This window comes from Siniperca chuatsi, linkage group LG20 (genome assembly GCF_020085105.1).
Source record: "Siniperca chuatsi isolate FFG_IHB_CAS linkage group LG20, ASM2008510v1, whole genome shotgun sequence".
Lineage (NCBI taxonomy): Eukaryota > Metazoa > Chordata > Actinopteri > Centrarchiformes > Sinipercidae > Siniperca > Siniperca chuatsi.
Genome location: NC_058061.1, coordinates 16308477 through 16324521, shown reverse-complemented (window position 1 = coordinate 16324521; position 16045 = coordinate 16308477). Strand labels below are relative to the sequence as shown.

At 41.1% G+C, this 16045-nt stretch overlaps 2 protein-coding genes across 6 annotated transcripts; one reads left to right on the top strand and one right to left on the bottom strand.

Annotated features, from left to right (window-relative positions):
* Window positions 1–463: 463 nt before the first annotated feature.
* dlgap5 (discs, large (Drosophila) homolog-associated protein 5) lies at window positions 464–8125 on the top strand. Of its 4 annotated transcripts, none has more exons than XM_044178951.1 (19): window positions 464–991; window positions 2084–2331; window positions 2503–2690; window positions 2877–2951; window positions 3062–3101; window positions 3195–3281; window positions 3405–3488; window positions 3656–3730; window positions 3864–3901; window positions 3997–4244; window positions 4495–4668; window positions 4757–4845; window positions 5009–5169; window positions 5752–5853; window positions 6035–6284; window positions 6403–7049; window positions 7178–7343; window positions 7662–7705; window positions 7866–8125. In XM_044178951.1, the coding sequence occupies exons 2-19, from the start codon at window positions 2094–2096 to the stop codon at window positions 7971–7973; spliced, it is 2814 nt and encodes a 937-aa protein (XP_044034886.1). In that variant the 5' UTR covers window positions 464–991; window positions 2084–2093; the 3' UTR covers window positions 7974–8125. The 4 variants fall into 4 exon arrangements, with proteins under 4 accessions (XP_044034886.1, XP_044034887.1, XP_044034885.1 ...); XM_044178952.1 differs by having other exon boundaries at window positions 466–991; window positions 6032–6284; window positions 7697–7705; XM_044178950.1 differs by having other exon boundaries at window positions 467–991; window positions 6032–6284.
* Window positions 8126–8517: 392 nt separating this feature from the next.
* rsph10b (radial spoke head 10 homolog B) lies at window positions 8518–16038 on the bottom strand. 2 transcript variants are annotated; one of them, XM_044178959.1, is made up of 18 exons: window positions 15627–16038; window positions 15447–15522; window positions 14900–14968; window positions 14480–14653; window positions 14318–14403; window positions 14114–14234; window positions 13680–13856; window positions 13079–13184; window positions 12840–12955; window positions 12545–12734; window positions 12293–12401; window positions 11346–11425; window positions 11006–11154; window positions 10273–10377; window positions 9905–10129; window positions 9730–9789; window positions 9333–9432; window positions 8518–9074 (listed from the first exon to the last, which is right to left on the bottom strand). In XM_044178959.1, the coding sequence occupies exons 1-18, from the start codon at window positions 15890–15892 to the stop codon at window positions 8842–8844; spliced, it is 2442 nt and encodes an 813-aa protein (XP_044034894.1). In that variant the 5' UTR covers window positions 15893–16038; the 3' UTR covers window positions 8518–8841. The 2 variants fall into 2 exon arrangements, with proteins under 2 accessions (XP_044034894.1, XP_044034895.1); XM_044178960.1 differs by having other exon boundaries at window positions 9947–10129.
* Window positions 16039–16045: the final 7 nt, after the last annotated feature.

Sequence of the window (16045 nt, the reverse complement as noted above, 5' to 3'; positions counted from 1 at the left end):
AGTACTAAGCAAAAAATATAATACACTATAATACAGGTCAGAAAATAAATGAAGTACCAAGTGGGTAAAGTATAAAATAAAGTAAGTGATGTACAAAGTGGGTTTACCGGTTGATGATAATAATACGGTAAAGGTAATAGTGCATGAACTGTCAAGTTAAGTGTAGCTTATTTAGGTTATAATGAGATGGAGGATATTGCATAGCAGTAATAGAAGTATGAGTAATATCAATATCAATAAATAGGGAATTTTAAACTAAAATATTGCACAGGAGTCTTACACAGGATATTGCACAATTATGTCAAGCATTGCATAGATGTAATGATCAATGTCCAGTTTAATGACTTAGGGTCATACAGACTGACACTTAGAGGGAGGAGTTAAAGAGTTTGATGGCCACAGGCAGGAATGACTTCCTGTGGCGCTCTGTGGTGCTTTTTTGCAGCATGCAGGCTGGCGCATGCGCACTATCTATTTACATGTAGCCTTACTTGTTGACTAATTTTATGCCTGCTTTTGTTGTAGGATTCTTTTTGATGGAATGATGCATTTTTAGTGCTTTATTGCGGTCATTTCTGCATCAAAAATAGGCAAACAGCCAAAAGAACTAATTTAAGGATTAACCTCAAATGTTTCGAACTGGGGACCCTGGAACATGCCAGAGATTGTAGATATTAAAACATACAAATGCAAAATGCAAATCTTGTCACTTCACATTCCAGACCAACGGGTGGCATCAAATCGTACAGTTGTTACTACAGAAAAACAATCTGAAGAAGAAGTAAAAGAACCAATCAGCGCTCACCGGTCCTGTCTGATTTGCAGCCAATCAGCGTCACTATAGATGAATTTCAAAAAGTCACCCGCCATGATTGCTGTGTTTTAGTCTGAGTCTGTCCGTTGTTCGTGTTTTTTTCACAGGACGGCCAGAAGAGGAAGTTTGTTTTTATAAGTGCTGGGTTGTTGTTGTTTTTTTTTGGAAAAGAGCAAGGTAAGATGGATGTGTAATTATATTAGATATTTGGTTCTAACAGATCAGTTAGGTTATCTTAGTTCCTGGCTTCCTCTTGCTTCATGATCAGTCGGTGCGGTGGTGAGCTTAACTAGCTTTAGCTAATTTAACGTTAGTTGCATCACTTTAGTTAATTTTGGTGGCTAACGTGTTAACGTTACATTTTGTCCTAATTGAATTTTTCACGGACTTAACGACAGCTAGCTTAAGGTCAGTGGTCGAAATGTATTGTAATGGGCTTTAATAACCATAAGTTAACGTCAGCTCAATTTAAAATTAGATTTTAGACCACTGCTTTAATCTTAGGTAACGTCAAGCTATTGTGTAACTACATTGTCCAGGTAAAGTGTTTCTACATACACACAAAAGGTTTCAACATGTGGGGACTCACATTCTGGCCCATTATCGCCCCTTCATGTTCGTCCTTTTTGGTTTGGTTGATGTAAAGCCAGTGGCAAACTTCAACATAACTGTTAGCTAACTTAACGTTAGATTGGAGACAAACCTCCCAGGACTGAAAACAAAGCTATTTATTTACATTTCAGAGAATCAAAAAGTCCTGTAATTAAAGTTAGCGTTAATCGAGGAGAAAAACAATCGCGTAACGTTGTAGTTTAGATATTTGACTAAACGTTTTTGTCATGTCTCCTGTTATTGTTTGAGAGGGGGCAGCTTGTTTCATGTAGTTATAAATTCTGTTGGGAATTTGCCATCAACGATATGACTTTTGTTGAAAAAGCATTGAGAAAATTATTTATAATGACAATAGTCCGTTAAAGCCCCTTTTTGTTTTGTTTTTTGTTTAATTCCTATCCACAGATACCAGTTGAGTTGTTTATAGCTGACTACAGTACGAAACAGATGTCAATATGTTTGCCATTACAACTTCAGTTTTTTTTTTATTTCATTCATTTATTTAGACCCTTTTCACTTTAACATTAGTCTCATTTTTGTGCCAGTTGGCATGACTAGTAGCACATCCAATATGATGTACCTCAATACCTCTAATAACTGTCATATTCCATGTACCTATAATGCATGATCTTCTGTTCCTCTTCCTTAATCCTCCAGATATCTGAACATGGAGTCTCGATTTGCTCACCTGCGCCAGCGGGACACCAGTGTGTCGATGCTGAGGGTAAAAATGTCCCGTAGGAGGTCTCAGTCGCAAAAGGAGAACAGAGAACGGGCCGTGAACACACGCAGGCAGCTGGACAAGCTCCCGGAGCTGGATGTCTCTTCCCTGGATGCCTCTATCGCAATGGCCAACATGTCAACTATTCAGGAGAAGACACAGAACAATGCAAAACTTGCTAAAAGTAAGGCTTCATTTTCCACCACAGCTCTCTTTTTTTAATGCTTTTACAGGGTACAGTGGCTAGCAGCCGTTTGTCTAGAAAAGTGTTCAGTGATCACCAGGCTACTCTGCCTTTTTATGTGACCATCATTCTAGCTAATTCGTGCCTTAACCCACACCTGTTTCTCCACAGACGTGGCTGTAGAAGAGAGGTTGAAACAGCTTGAGCGCTGGAAAGAGCGCAAGGCACTGGAGAAGGAGAAGGAAAAGAGAGAAAAGGAGCGTAAAGGGGTATTTAAGACTGGTGTGTATCATCCAAATGACACCCTTACCATTGTCTCTCTGCCTGCGGTCCCAGCTGCCTCAACCAGAGCTATGGAGGTGAGGGAGGACTCCTCAATTGACTAGTTTACACTATTTACTACTGTACATATCTACCCCAGTGTTTCATTTGTTCCTATTGGGTATGATGACATGAGTTTTAACAGAGGTATAGCTCTTTGTGACTGGGTACAATTGTAATGATTGACTCCAATAATCAATATGTAATATTTGCTTGTCTTTCAGACAAAAGTGAACACAGCTCCATCCCAGAGTACTAGAGTCACTCGTTCAATGAAACAGCAGCATCAAATGCAGAGGGTACTACTTTCTCTAAGATATTTCTCATATGTTCTCGTATTAACTTCCATAAAACTAAAAGCTAATATGCTCTTTGTTGCATCGCTTCTCTTTTGCCCAAATTTCTACAGCCTCTGAAGATCCAGGATCCAAATACTGCAGCAAAGAAAGGTAAATTAATTGAATGTCCCTTTATTTGAAATGAGTCACACTGTCTTCTGCAACGTGGAGTATTTTAGATCCGACCTCTCACTCCTCCTATAGCTCAACCTGCTGTGGAAAGACCAACCAGGAGCCGGGTTGCTCCTGTCAAGCCTGCACCAGCTAAGACCAAGACCAAAGTTTGTGCAGGTAACTAATAAGAAGAAAGATCTTGGCACATAACTAACCTTGAGCCCAGCTATCGTGTTGGTTTCACCCCTATTGTGTTTCCTTATTTGCATCTCAATCTGTGTCTCTGTCATCCTGCCATAGTGGAGCCTGTCGTACGAGCTTTGTCGACCAGATCAGCCAACAGGCCTCCTGTTACAGCAGCTCCTGTGAAGGACAAGTCTGCAGGTACACAATGCCAAGGCCATAGTTTCAGCAGTTTTTTAAATTATTATTATTCTTTGGCATAAATACTGTAAAAGCACTGGAGATGCTTGCTATCAAAGCAAACAGAGAGAGGCTATTGTTCGATGAAACCACTCTTAATATTCTTAAATGCCTCTCCTCGCCCTCAGGTGTAAGAACCACAAGGAGCAGAGCATTTGTCAACACTGTGGCCCCCCCTTCTGACACAGAAAGAAACTGTAAAGGTATTATTAAATGTTGACAAAGAACCATCCAATTTTAGAGACTGTTGATCAGTTTTCCCACGTTAATGTGATACAATTGTTTTAATTTCTTACACCATTTTATTGTGTGTATCTCTCCTTTTTTAATATGCAGCAACTGTCAATATCACTGTTCAGTCTGCTGTGCCCAAGGTGAGCATTTCTGTCAGTTTCACACCCGTGACTACTATATATTTATTTACAAGTAACTTGTTGATCACTTAGTTTACTGTTTCTATCTTGTGTAGGAGCCTGAGATGCAGGAGCCAGAGGAAAAACCTCGTCCCCCCAGCCCGGCACCCTGTTCTGAGGAGGAGGACATAGTGGTGGACCAAGCTCCGGCTAATTCTATCCCTGCGGTGGATCCTGTTGAAGCGCCATCCTCTTTATCTTCTTTTGCTCCAGAGGGTTTCATCTTTCAGGCTCCCACTGGCTTGTCGTCCTTCAAGTTCGAGCCTCTCACTCCTCGCTCAGCAGAGGCCTTCCTCACACCAAGGTCTGTCGGTTTTCCCTCTTGTTTGTTTATAGTTTTTGTTGATATTTAGTTATTTATGTTGAAGATTAACATCGAAAAGCTTTAATATTGTTATATTGTTGCATATAAGCCCAATAATGGAAGTAAATATTAAATCATAAGGTATCGGAGATCTTTGCCTTTTTAGAGCCTCTAAGAAAATTTGTATGATTTGTATGAAAAGTTGAGTTGTTTCCTATCTCAATGCCATGTTGTCACTCTTCCTACCTAGCCCCAGCTTCAGTCTTCCACAAGCCCCCACGTTCAACATTGAGCCTCAAGCTGAGCCAAGCGAACTCTCTCTCCCTAAATCCCCTCGCTGCTCTCCTTCTAATGCATCTACCACAGCGGCCCGTCCGACTCCAGGCAGCCCCCTGGAATCGGAGCATGACGTACCATACTTCAGGTGCCATTTTTTTATGTATCTAGTCATTTGTTCAGTTTCTACAATGAATTAATTACACATTTTTAAACTCTTTTTGTATATTATTCAGATCGGAAATTGCCAACGAGACAGAAAGGCTGATAACTCTGTGTGCCCACTGGGAGCCTAAAGTGGAGGATGAGTCCATCCCAGAAGAGAGTGAGTGTATTTTCTCTACCAAGGGCAGAGTGACATCCTGAATATCGACTTTATTTCATTTGGTGCTACAGAGAGTGGTGGTGTTCCTATTAGGGGGGAAAATGACATGCTTCCCTAACCAAACAATTGTAATTCAGTGTCTTTCTTGCTCTTGTGTGTTTAGTGAGAGACCGTATGCGCACAGCAGTCGGCCAAGCAAGGCTGTTGATGAAAGAGCGCTTTCAACAGTTCAGCGGTCTGGTGGACGACTGCGATCTGGGCCGAGGGGAGAAGATCACCACCTGCACTGACCTGCAGGGGTTCTGGGACATGGTTTATTACCAGGTGAGTGCCTCAAACAGACGGATGACGCGTCTCTATTTCCTCCTATTGGGGAGCTGCCATCTTGTGCTGGTGACATCAGCCAGAGTCAGCGCAGTACTGATCGGAGTTGAAGCCACGATATCGAGGTCCCGCCCATACACCCGACCAACTCAACTGCGAGCAGGGCTCAGCTATCGATCATGACGTGAAACCCCCCCTTTTTTTTATAGCATCAAATAACTAATTAAAACCAAACTTATCAGAAAAATGAACACTTGAACACACATCTGCGTGATAAGAACTACCTAAAATGACAGAAACCATCTTTGGGGGAAATTAATTTTACATGTACTTTGATTTTTTTAGTTTGGCTCATGTCCCATCCGCTAACATTGAGGGGGCGGGGTTTATGGCCTATACAGCAGCCAGCCACCAGGAGGTGGGAGGAGATATTTTGGCTTCACTTTTGGGGAGTTGTCATGTCGTCCATCTTCATGTACACTCTATGGTGCCTCATACTCATAGGAGAGGGACAACACATTGTTTCAGACACCAAACACATAAGGAGAAGGATGTATATTTTGTACTTTTTACATCTTTCAGGTAGAGGATGTCAGCAAGAAGTTTGAAGCTCTCAAAGAAGCAGAGAGCCGAGGTTGGGTGGAGGAGCACAAGCCACCACCGCAACAGAGGAAAGTAGTGAAGGTGAAGACTCTTTGGAGTGTATATATTCTCAGTATTTTAAAAGACTATATGATCACATGTACTTCTACTCATTTATGTATTTTTCATAATAAGCACTTTTATATACATCGTTCTGTTTAGGGGCAAAAAGTGTCATGATGTTGATGCAAAGACGTTGTGCCTGTCCTGTCCTTTTTAGCAGAAACCATCAGCTGCACCTGCCAAGCCAGCAGGAACCAAAGCAGCAGCAAAGTCTCGCTTAGCTGCTGTGAAAGCGGCCATGAAAGCCAGACAGCAGGCGGCCGAGAAAGCAGCAAAGGATGCCGGTAACAATGAGGACAACCCGAACCTGAACTCTCAGGAACCACAACCCCAATCAGAGGCCCAACTGACTAACACAGTGGTCTTTGATGGAGGCTTCTTCCAGGTGGAGAGCCCAGCCAAACCACCAAGTGAGAGAAAAATAACTTCTCGCCAAAGGCTTTGATTTTCATGTCATGGATCAGTGTTTGCTTGTGTACTGGGAGATTTGGACCAATAACCGTGTCTTACATATTGTCGTGTCTGTAGGTTCAGTAAGGAGATCCAGCCGTCTCAGTGCTGCCGTGCTGCTTCAGGCTTCTCCCTGCTCCAACTTTCTCTCACCTAGAAGAGTCTCTCTGCGATCTCTTGCGCTGGCACAGACCCCCGTTCACACCACCGCCTCACCTGCTCAGCCTGTCCACACTCCTGCCCACCTCCATCTCACCCTCAACCAAACCCCAGCACGAGCACCAAAGTCTCAGCGTGGCACTCCTCAGTCATCCCAGAACAGAATGGACACTGTAAATGTGTCTCTGTGTTTCACACCTGTAAGGGAAGTGCTTTCAGACAACACCCAGCCCGAGGGAAGCCCTGCACACCAGTCAAAAACAGTCTCCACACAGGAAAACTCCACACCTATACATTCACCTCCATCCATTTCTGTAGTCGAGGAACAAGATGAACCAGCTGAAGCTGTCGATGTTGACTTACCTCTCTCTCCAAGACTTCCCCTTACTCCATGCAAAACACCTCTTCCAGTCTCCCAGGCCCCTGAGCTCTCATCATGTCTGAGTTTCACGTTGTCACCCTGTGTAACTCCCAGCCAGCCTCCCATCTCCTCCCCTCTTGCTGTTCAGGGCCCTGTGGATGCCCAAGAGTCTGTGTGTTATACACCAGACAGTTCAGTTGTTGAGGTAAACAAATTTTCAGGCATCACTAGAGTCCTGTTTCTCGGCCTTGTAGGATACCATTTATTAAAAGCTGTGATCCAAACTGTTTTCTCTGTTTATACAATAAACAAGTTATTTTCTTGTAATTTCAGGAAATTCCTGGGTTGGACTTTGAGCGTTACCTCCAGCCTTCACAGAGATGCAGCATGTCACCGAGGGAGACGGTTGCCGTAGAAATGCTCTCACCCATGGCAGTGGATGTAGAAATGGAGAGTCCTAGAGGTCAATCTGAGGACCTGCTTGCTCAGCAAGAACCAGGTATGATTGATGCCCATAGGTACTGTGGATGCACACACACTGTGTACACCTGGGTGTTCTACCTTAGCAACACTAATGGATACTAAAGCTGCAGTAGGCAGGATTTCTATATTGAAAACTGAGCAAAACTAGAATTTATATTGAAGGAATTTGCGTAGTAGTCATCTTAAAGTGCAACTGTATTTTGTTTTTCTTTAATAAATTGTCAATCCTGAAATATCAGAACTGCATGCTGCAACTTTTAGAGAAAATGTGGGTTTATTTTAAACTGATCTTACAAACTGCACATTTTACTGTCACTTTTCACTCTCACCACAGCACTGCCAGCAGTTTCTTCACTGTTAACTCTTCAGTCACCACAGGTCAAAGTTTCTCCCTTTTTTTTAAAAAAAAATTCTTTACTTCCAAATATTAACTTTTAAATCCACATTGAACAATTAACTAGGCCCTTACCTACTTTCTTTATTGCAGTCTTATCATTGCTGAATGTTCTTACTGTATTTTTCTTTGTGCATCTTTCAGGCCCAGACAGCAGAGTCTGCCATGCTTCTCTTCACCCCGGACCTGAAGGACCGGATACGCCAGTCTGTCTGTCCAAGTGACCTTATGGTCTTCACCCCTCCCCTCTAATGTGTAACAAAGAGATTTTTATTTTATTTTTTAATGTTTTTAATTTTGACATGTATTTACCACTTTAGTTACTCTTTGGGGGAAAAAAATGTGATTTTTAGTTAACATGGAAAATAGTTTGTCTAATTAAAGTTCTAGATACAACAAGGTAATGGCCAGTACTCTTCATTTACATCCAAGCACAAATCAGCAATGCACTCAATGCTTTTTATTACTCTCTGTATTTGAAGGCTCTATGCCTTTTTTCTTTTTTTTATGTTTTTTGGACTGTGTGGATAGTTCAGGTACAGAACAGTTGGTTTCATCCTGTGTTCATCAGGTTTCTCTGCTGCCCACACTACTGCATCTTTATCATCTTGTGTCATTCACCAGACTCCTAATGCCCCTTCTACCTGTAACACAATACAGCACAACACTGAGCACAATGGGGGGTAAAGGAGCTAGAATGAAAGCTACAGGGAGGCAAAGTGATACGTGCCATCTGGTGGCTGTGTTTATGCTTAAGTATGACTTGAATTCTCAATACAAACCATACAACCTTAAATGATGTTGGTTATGTTTATTCAGATATAAAGCAACTCATGAAACTGGCTTGTCTGTCAAACTCATGTTCAGCTCCCACAATAGTCAAACATGGGCTGTCACATGTCAACCCACAATGCATACAGTAAAGAAATCTCAAATTTCTTTAATTTTTTAAACTTTTTTTTATGAAAGTTGGTCCATAGGAATATGAAGCTTGTCCTTAGATGGGAACAAAACCACTGGGGTACTTAATTAAATCGCACGAGCAATGATATAGTACATATATAAACTACTACATTGATCACATAATACTGTCAACTGACCCAACAAAAATAAATGAATCTTAGCTGAGAAGTGTACTACGTGGCCCTGCAGCGATGCATCTCTGAGCCTCCTGGCGGAGCTTCGCTTTCTTCATATTTTTGGACACTAACTGGTTGTATTCAAAAGCCGGGAAGAAAAAGTGGTTGAAGAATTTATGGATTGTCTGGATCCAAAGCTCCGGTTCGCAGTCTTTGGCCTCTATTCCTCTGGTTTGATCACCCTTTCCTTCCCCTCTATGCTCTTCTGTGTACTCTGGAGGAAATGTTATATTGTGAGTCAAAGCATTTTTTAAGGGATTATGAGCCAACACTGTCTCAGAAAGATGTGCATTCCCATCTTAAAACCTATTTGTCAATATATATGTGCATATTCACTCTACATGACTACAAACTTTGTTTCTATATAGTCAATGCAACAAATTTAATAAGTCTTTTTCCCTTTTATGATTTATACACACATACACAATACATTATTTGAAAGAACCAGAAAATAAAAACCAACAAAACAAACCTGCAGACTGAGGTTTGTCATTGACATTAGGCTTCACATCTTGTTGACTCTCCACATCCTGAGCAGTGGATAAATCTGCTGTGTCACTTGATTTCCCTGTCTATGACACAATGTAAATACAATTATATGTTATTAAAGATTTCAGTAAAGTAATTTTGCCAAGCTCACAGCATATTTCATTAATATCAACAGCAGGGGCGTAACACTACTGATGTCAATAACTGGACATTTGGATGTCTTTCCTACCTTTTCACATAAAGATGGGTGTGTGATTTCTAAAACACATACTTATAACTCATGTTGGTTGTGAAATAATTGCATAGGTGCATCATCAATCAATCAATTTCATCAATTTCTGGTTCAGCATTAACAAAAAAGATTGCCTGTTGGAACCAACCTCCCCTGACTTGGGGCTGGAGATTTCAGGAGTGATGGGGGAATTCACTGGAGCTGCCACCTGGATTGAAAGAAAAAGTCACTCTTGTGCTTTGTTTTCTTGTGCAGAATTCCCAGCTTTACCTTACAATATAAATATATAAGTCACAGTATGCTGGAACAACTACACTCTTTACATAGCGTGGGTAAGGGGTGCAGAGATCGCGAAAGGATCTGACCGACTGGGAAGGGCTGTTTGTAGTCTGCAAGATTTTCTCGCTGGCTTCCGCCTCAGGTAGATCCCTCCTGGCCTCAGCGTCAGGGCTGGACAGCAACTGGCCCTCCTCCTGGCCTTCAGAAACCGGCTGACACTTTACCTCAGCAGAGCCCAGAAGTACCTCAAAAAACTCCAGGAACGTAATCTGCAGCAGAAAGAGTGGGGCAACAACAAAAGTGATACACAGGGGGAAAGGTATACACAAAAAAGGGTAAGTGAATGCTAATCTTTCGAATGGGCAATGGAAAATAATGACTGAGTCAATTGGCGTAAAGACGACAGACGGACCTCCAGATCCACACAGGAGGACAGGCTGCTGGGGTCACGGCTCTCTGCCGTGATGATCTTCAGTAATCTTGCTGCAGTCAGCTTATTGTCCAGCAGATGGAGATCCTGGCAGGGGTTACAATAAACTAATCAACACATTGTCTTAACATGGTGGGAATTATACATTTTATATATGTGTTTGACACATTTGTTTTAAATTGGTGGACTGAGTGTGTTTTTGTGATATGTTGGTTCTTGGTGAGAAAGACCTGTGTAGCTGAGAAGAAGGCAAGTCATTTTTAAATTTATCTGATGGCATATTAAAAGAGTAAAAAAAAAGTCATATATACGCCTCCAAGTTAATGTTAATTTTGAACAAAAACAAAAAACAGTTGACCACTGATGCAAGCTGAATGTTAGAAAGTAAGTTAGTTGTATTTTTTCCAACCATATAATGTAGATCGTAGAAAAGGTTTCAGTCGTAGTCATCTGGACACTGTTTTCAGAATCAAGACGTTTCGGTGTCCAGATGACTACGACTGAAACCTTTTCTACGATAGAACACTCCTGGACGAATGAGGGACTACACCACCATATAATGTAGATTTAATTCTTTCATCAAGTCATTCAAAATTGGGCAGCCCTCTGGTTTTGTTGGAGTAACAAGCAATAGAAACTGCATCCATTTAAGTGGGAAAAATTTATAAGAAGCAGTTAATGTGCATGGTAATCTTCATGTTTCAGTCTGTTGCACCTTGAACATCCACAGCAGGTGCCGGCAGGTCATGGTCTGGTCATCTCTGGGGGCTGCATTGACTTTGCAGTAAGCCTGATAGACTTCCCAGCACTTATTTAAGTAGTTCACAGTCACCACTGCACAGTCTGGCTGCCTAAACAGGAAGCCTGGATCAACACAGCTATAGTTAATGAGCATGCAAAAACATCAGACAAGGGAGGAACCTGCAACGCACTCAATCTTATTAAATAACTATTTTTTGCTATGGTTTTACTATCCTAATTTCCCCATGTGAGGCTTCTTATGTTGTAATAAATTAGTTTGAAGGTTCCTTTGTCATCTAATACGTTGTTAGCACCTTTTACATTCTTAGCATTGGGAAGGATGTCGTCTGTCATCAGTTTGGAAAAGCAGGCAGCCAGAAGGTTTGTTTGTGACCTGTGAAAAGAGGAGAAAAGTGATGTTTCTCCACTCATAATCAATTACCATGGATAAAAAGGTTTATATTCAAATTGTGTCATTGTGTTATTCCTTGCTGGGGTAGTTATTCTGTGTCCCCATATTGTTTTTTGAGTGAAAACTGTAACATCACTGGAGCTCATTTATAGTTTGAGAAATGTCTATGACCTCTTCAGCTCTTTTCAAATTAGATAAAGTTTGAAATTCATTTCCATCAAGTGAACCAGACTAAGAGTCTACAGTCATGCTAGCGGCTCTGTGAGGCTGTACAGCTGTCCTTTAACTAATGCTAACATTCTCACAGTGGCAATGCTAACATGCTGATGTTTAGCAGGTATAATGTTTACCATGTTCACCAACTTTTTACAAAAATCAGTTTAGCGTGTTAGCATGCTAGCATTTGCTAATTAGCACAGAACACAATGTTCAGCTGAGGCTGATGGGAATGTCATTATTTTTGTAAGTATTTAGTCATAAACCAAAATATTGGACATGAATGTGTGTACCAAATTTCCTGTCGGTCCACCCAATAGTTGTTATTTATTATTTCACTCCAAACCACAAATAACAACCTCATTGTGGCGCTAGAGTAAAAGTCAGGGGATCACCAAAGTCATTAGGATTCATCCTTTGGGGACCATGAATATCAATATACATCAGTCAGTATCAGTATACAATTTCATGGCAATCCAACATCAATAGTTATACCAACTGACATTGTCATCCCTTGAACCATGCTGCTAGCCTGACTAAAAGCTCAAATGTTTTTTTTAGATACTTAAAAGTTTATTAAGAGCTACAAGTGTTTCATCTACTGGTGAAGATCTGTTAGGAGTCATTCCTTACACCATGTCCTTATGGTAGATGTGGTAGGCCACAAGCACTAGACAGCTGAGGAACCTACGAAGAAGCATGGTAGTGAAAGGAGAGTGGATCTCTGCTGTAGTGGCATCCTCTGAGACACACAAAGAGAAAAAACATTAAGCACAGTGTCCAAGCCTCCAAAAATACCGTAATTATGAAGCTAATAATGTTTGTCTTGTATATGTGAGGTGGATTAAGTATGTAGGAGAGATTGTGAGTGCTAGTCCTTCTCACCTCGGATAAAATGGTCTATCTGTGTCAGAGTGATATCGTGATGGTGGATGTTACAGTCTTTGAGGAGGCGCCAGAGCTGCAGACGGGACAGCAGGAAGATGTTATCTGGGGAGGGGGCATGGCCAAGTCTGCTGTAGAAACTATAGACAGACCTCAGCTCTGTGCCTTGCCTCAGCACCACAAACTCCACCTGTTACACATGAGCCACAGCATCAGGGCAGGAACGGGGGTGAAAATAAAGACGTGGGCAAAAGATCACATGTTGACAATTTTACAGTGTGAAGCGAGACCTGACCTGTTTACGCTCAGTCTCACAATTTCTCTCAGGGATTTTATCCAGAAGACGTTCAATGGTCAGAGCCATGTCTGGTCCTAAGATAAATGATTCACTGCCTGACGGAGGAAATGCACCTGTAACAAGATACAAAATTGTAAGCCATTGTGCCTGAGGATTTCAGACTGTTACACTGTTAATTATCGCCTTGATGGCAGGCTGAGTATTTTGAATGGAGCTAATGTACTGTAGGTGTTTACCACAGAGAGGAGTGGGAGCTTTGTTTCCACTCAGGTTGTGTGTCATCATCTGATCGTCCACAAACTCTCCTTCAAAAACATGTCCATCCTTAAAAGTGAATTTTCCCTGTGAACCACACAGTACAGTCACTTTTTGAATTCCTTTCAATTACATGTGTGTGTATCATAAGTGTGTTACTGAATTTGAGTGAGTCAAAAAAGTGGCAAAAGGCATTTCCAAAGTTGCCCACAGAAGAAATACAAAGGGAAAAACACTAGAAGCTTGCAAAAAGTGAAGCTTTCATTTTGATGTTAGATGCACATAAACAGAAGGGAAAGAGTTTATCTGCATGCAGTAGGTGCAGATCTTTTATCTGCAATTCACTGCACTGCACCTCAATACTGCCTGAGGAAGAGCACAGTTTGAAATGGGTTTCATATCTGGATGCCAGATCACAGCTCTTAAGTTCATCTTCTGCTATTAACACGCTTCTAAAGCATTAATAAAAAGTATTTGCTACTTCCAAGCAAGGAGCCTCCAATCTTTTTCACTCTGGATTTGACTGAATTTGGGGACATATGTGTATCGACTGTGAGAGGCAACACTATATCATTCATTAACCTTCCCATGTTTTTTATTGTTCCTCCATTCGCCTTCATAGATCGCACCACCAGCGTAGTAAAAGGCTCCCTGTCCGTGCCTCTGACCCTGAACGAAATCCCCTGTGTACTGATTGCTCTGAGAATACTGGGATCCAGCCGCTCGCCTCAGGATCCAGATGTGTGTGCCTCGTCCATGCTGCCAGAGAAGAGAGCTCATGTGATTCACAACAAAAACATATATCAGGTTTATGTTTGAAGGAGGGTAAAAAGCTTTTGCCCTGGCATTAGCAAAATGTCTGATATAATAAACAAACTGTGACACTTGGGCCTACAGACTCTTTGGTAACATTTGATGGATGTTTTTTTCAACAGCTGGATATGTCAGTAGTCTGGGAGAGGGCTGAGATAATACTACAGGATAACTTGCTATGTGTGCATGGTGCGCTTTCATACCTGGACCCCATTATGCCACATCCCAACGTACTGCTGTCCCAGTTTTAGCCACCTCATCGTGCCCTCTCCGTGTCTCAGATTGTTCTTCCACTCACCAGAGTATTTGTTACCAGACGGGTAGCTGTTAAATAAACAGATGTCACATTTGAGCAGTTCAAATGCACCTCTATAGGCTACAGACTAGATCATGTACCCCATACGTACCATCTCACTCCCCATCCCTCTCTGTTGTTCTTCACCCAATCTCCTTTGTACCAAGAGGTCTTATCCTGGTTATAATACACTGCCCCCTAACACAAAGACGACCAATTAAAAAAATAATTCTTAAAAAAAAGGCTATAGCTGATATAAATCGGTGGATCATACCTTTCCGTGCCTTTTGCCCTGATCCCACTGCCCTCTGTATGACACACCATTTTTTGCACATTTGTAGGTTCCAGTCCCATGTCGTATACCATTGTACACTTCCCCCTTATAGGAGCTGCCATCCGGCCAGGTGTAGGTGCCCTGGCCCATGGGTATGTTGCACACAAATTCTCCCTGTTGGATTCAAAATTCACTTTGATTTTGCTGAGAGCATTCATTACCCCTGTCAAACTCCTTATTTTATCATATTCTATTCGATTTTTATCTTACTCTGTTTTATTTTATTTTGTATGTATACAGGAGGCATGTTTAGAAATGTTATGTACACATGGGTTATTGTAAAGCACTTTGAAACTTGCTTAAGAAACGCTCAATAAAATCTTAGTGTGTTACAGTTATTATATCATTATTGTACCATACCTCATATTTCAGTCCGCCTGGCCGTGTGAAGACACCATGTCCATCCATAAGTCCCTTGGAAAACATGCCCTTTGGAAAAACAAAGCAGTGACTTTATCCTTATGGAAATTGTAGCAAAGGACAATTTAAATACATTTCTGGTGCATTTTCAGAATATATTTAAGAATGCATTTTAAGTAATGTCAAAATGTATTTCTGTCTTTTTATTAAACAAGACCATGACAACGGATGTTGCATTGTAATATATGTTCAAAGACATATATTAAAATACAGTGTTATTATTATTATTTTATTTTATTATTTTATTTTATTTTTTGAAATAATTCGAAAAATAAAAAAATATTATTGCCCACTGAAATATATCTGCAGTGGTTTGGAATATTTTAAATATATTTTTAAAAAACATTTCAAGATCCAAAAGCACATTTTTAAATGGACAATTAATAAAATCCTGAAGTATTCCTAAAGTATGCATTTACTGTATTGCTAAATAAAATATACTGTCTTTCCCCGTGGTTTCAAAATGTGGCGTAATTTGCAACTGTACCTTGTACATATGTCCTCCTTCAAAATAAGCAACTCCTTCTCCATGAAACTGGCCTTCACAGGTTTCCCCTTCATGTCTGTTAATGAGATACCAAAATTTACACTTCAGCGACAGCCAGTTACTGTCACAGGTCCTTGGAAATTCATTCTCTAAAAACAATTAGTGTTATGAGTGATTTACCTCTGTACAATTAAGCTAAACAGTGTGGGGAGCTCATAAGTGTCATCACTCTCGGCCTGCTCGTCACTGACAGGACGGCCTTGGAGGTTGGTTTGGTTCTGTTCCACATCCGCTGAATTCACCTTTAAACTAGCAGAGCAGCTCACTAACTTTCTTTTTTCTCTTTCTTCCGCTGTCTGTGGCAGCTCTGCGTTTCCGCGCGTTTCCTCGTTTTCCTGTTTATAATTTTTTATCGTACTTGTCTTCTTTTCTTCCCCCTGTGTCATTTTGCGCCGTTTATGTAACTATGTCTAGTGCAAGCGAGGATCCTCTCCATGGCAACGGCAAAGGACGCTTACAACTACGGCAACCTGTATCAGTCAAAAAGGATAATACAGTGAACACATAGTACTACCAGTAATTTAACAGTACAGATAACA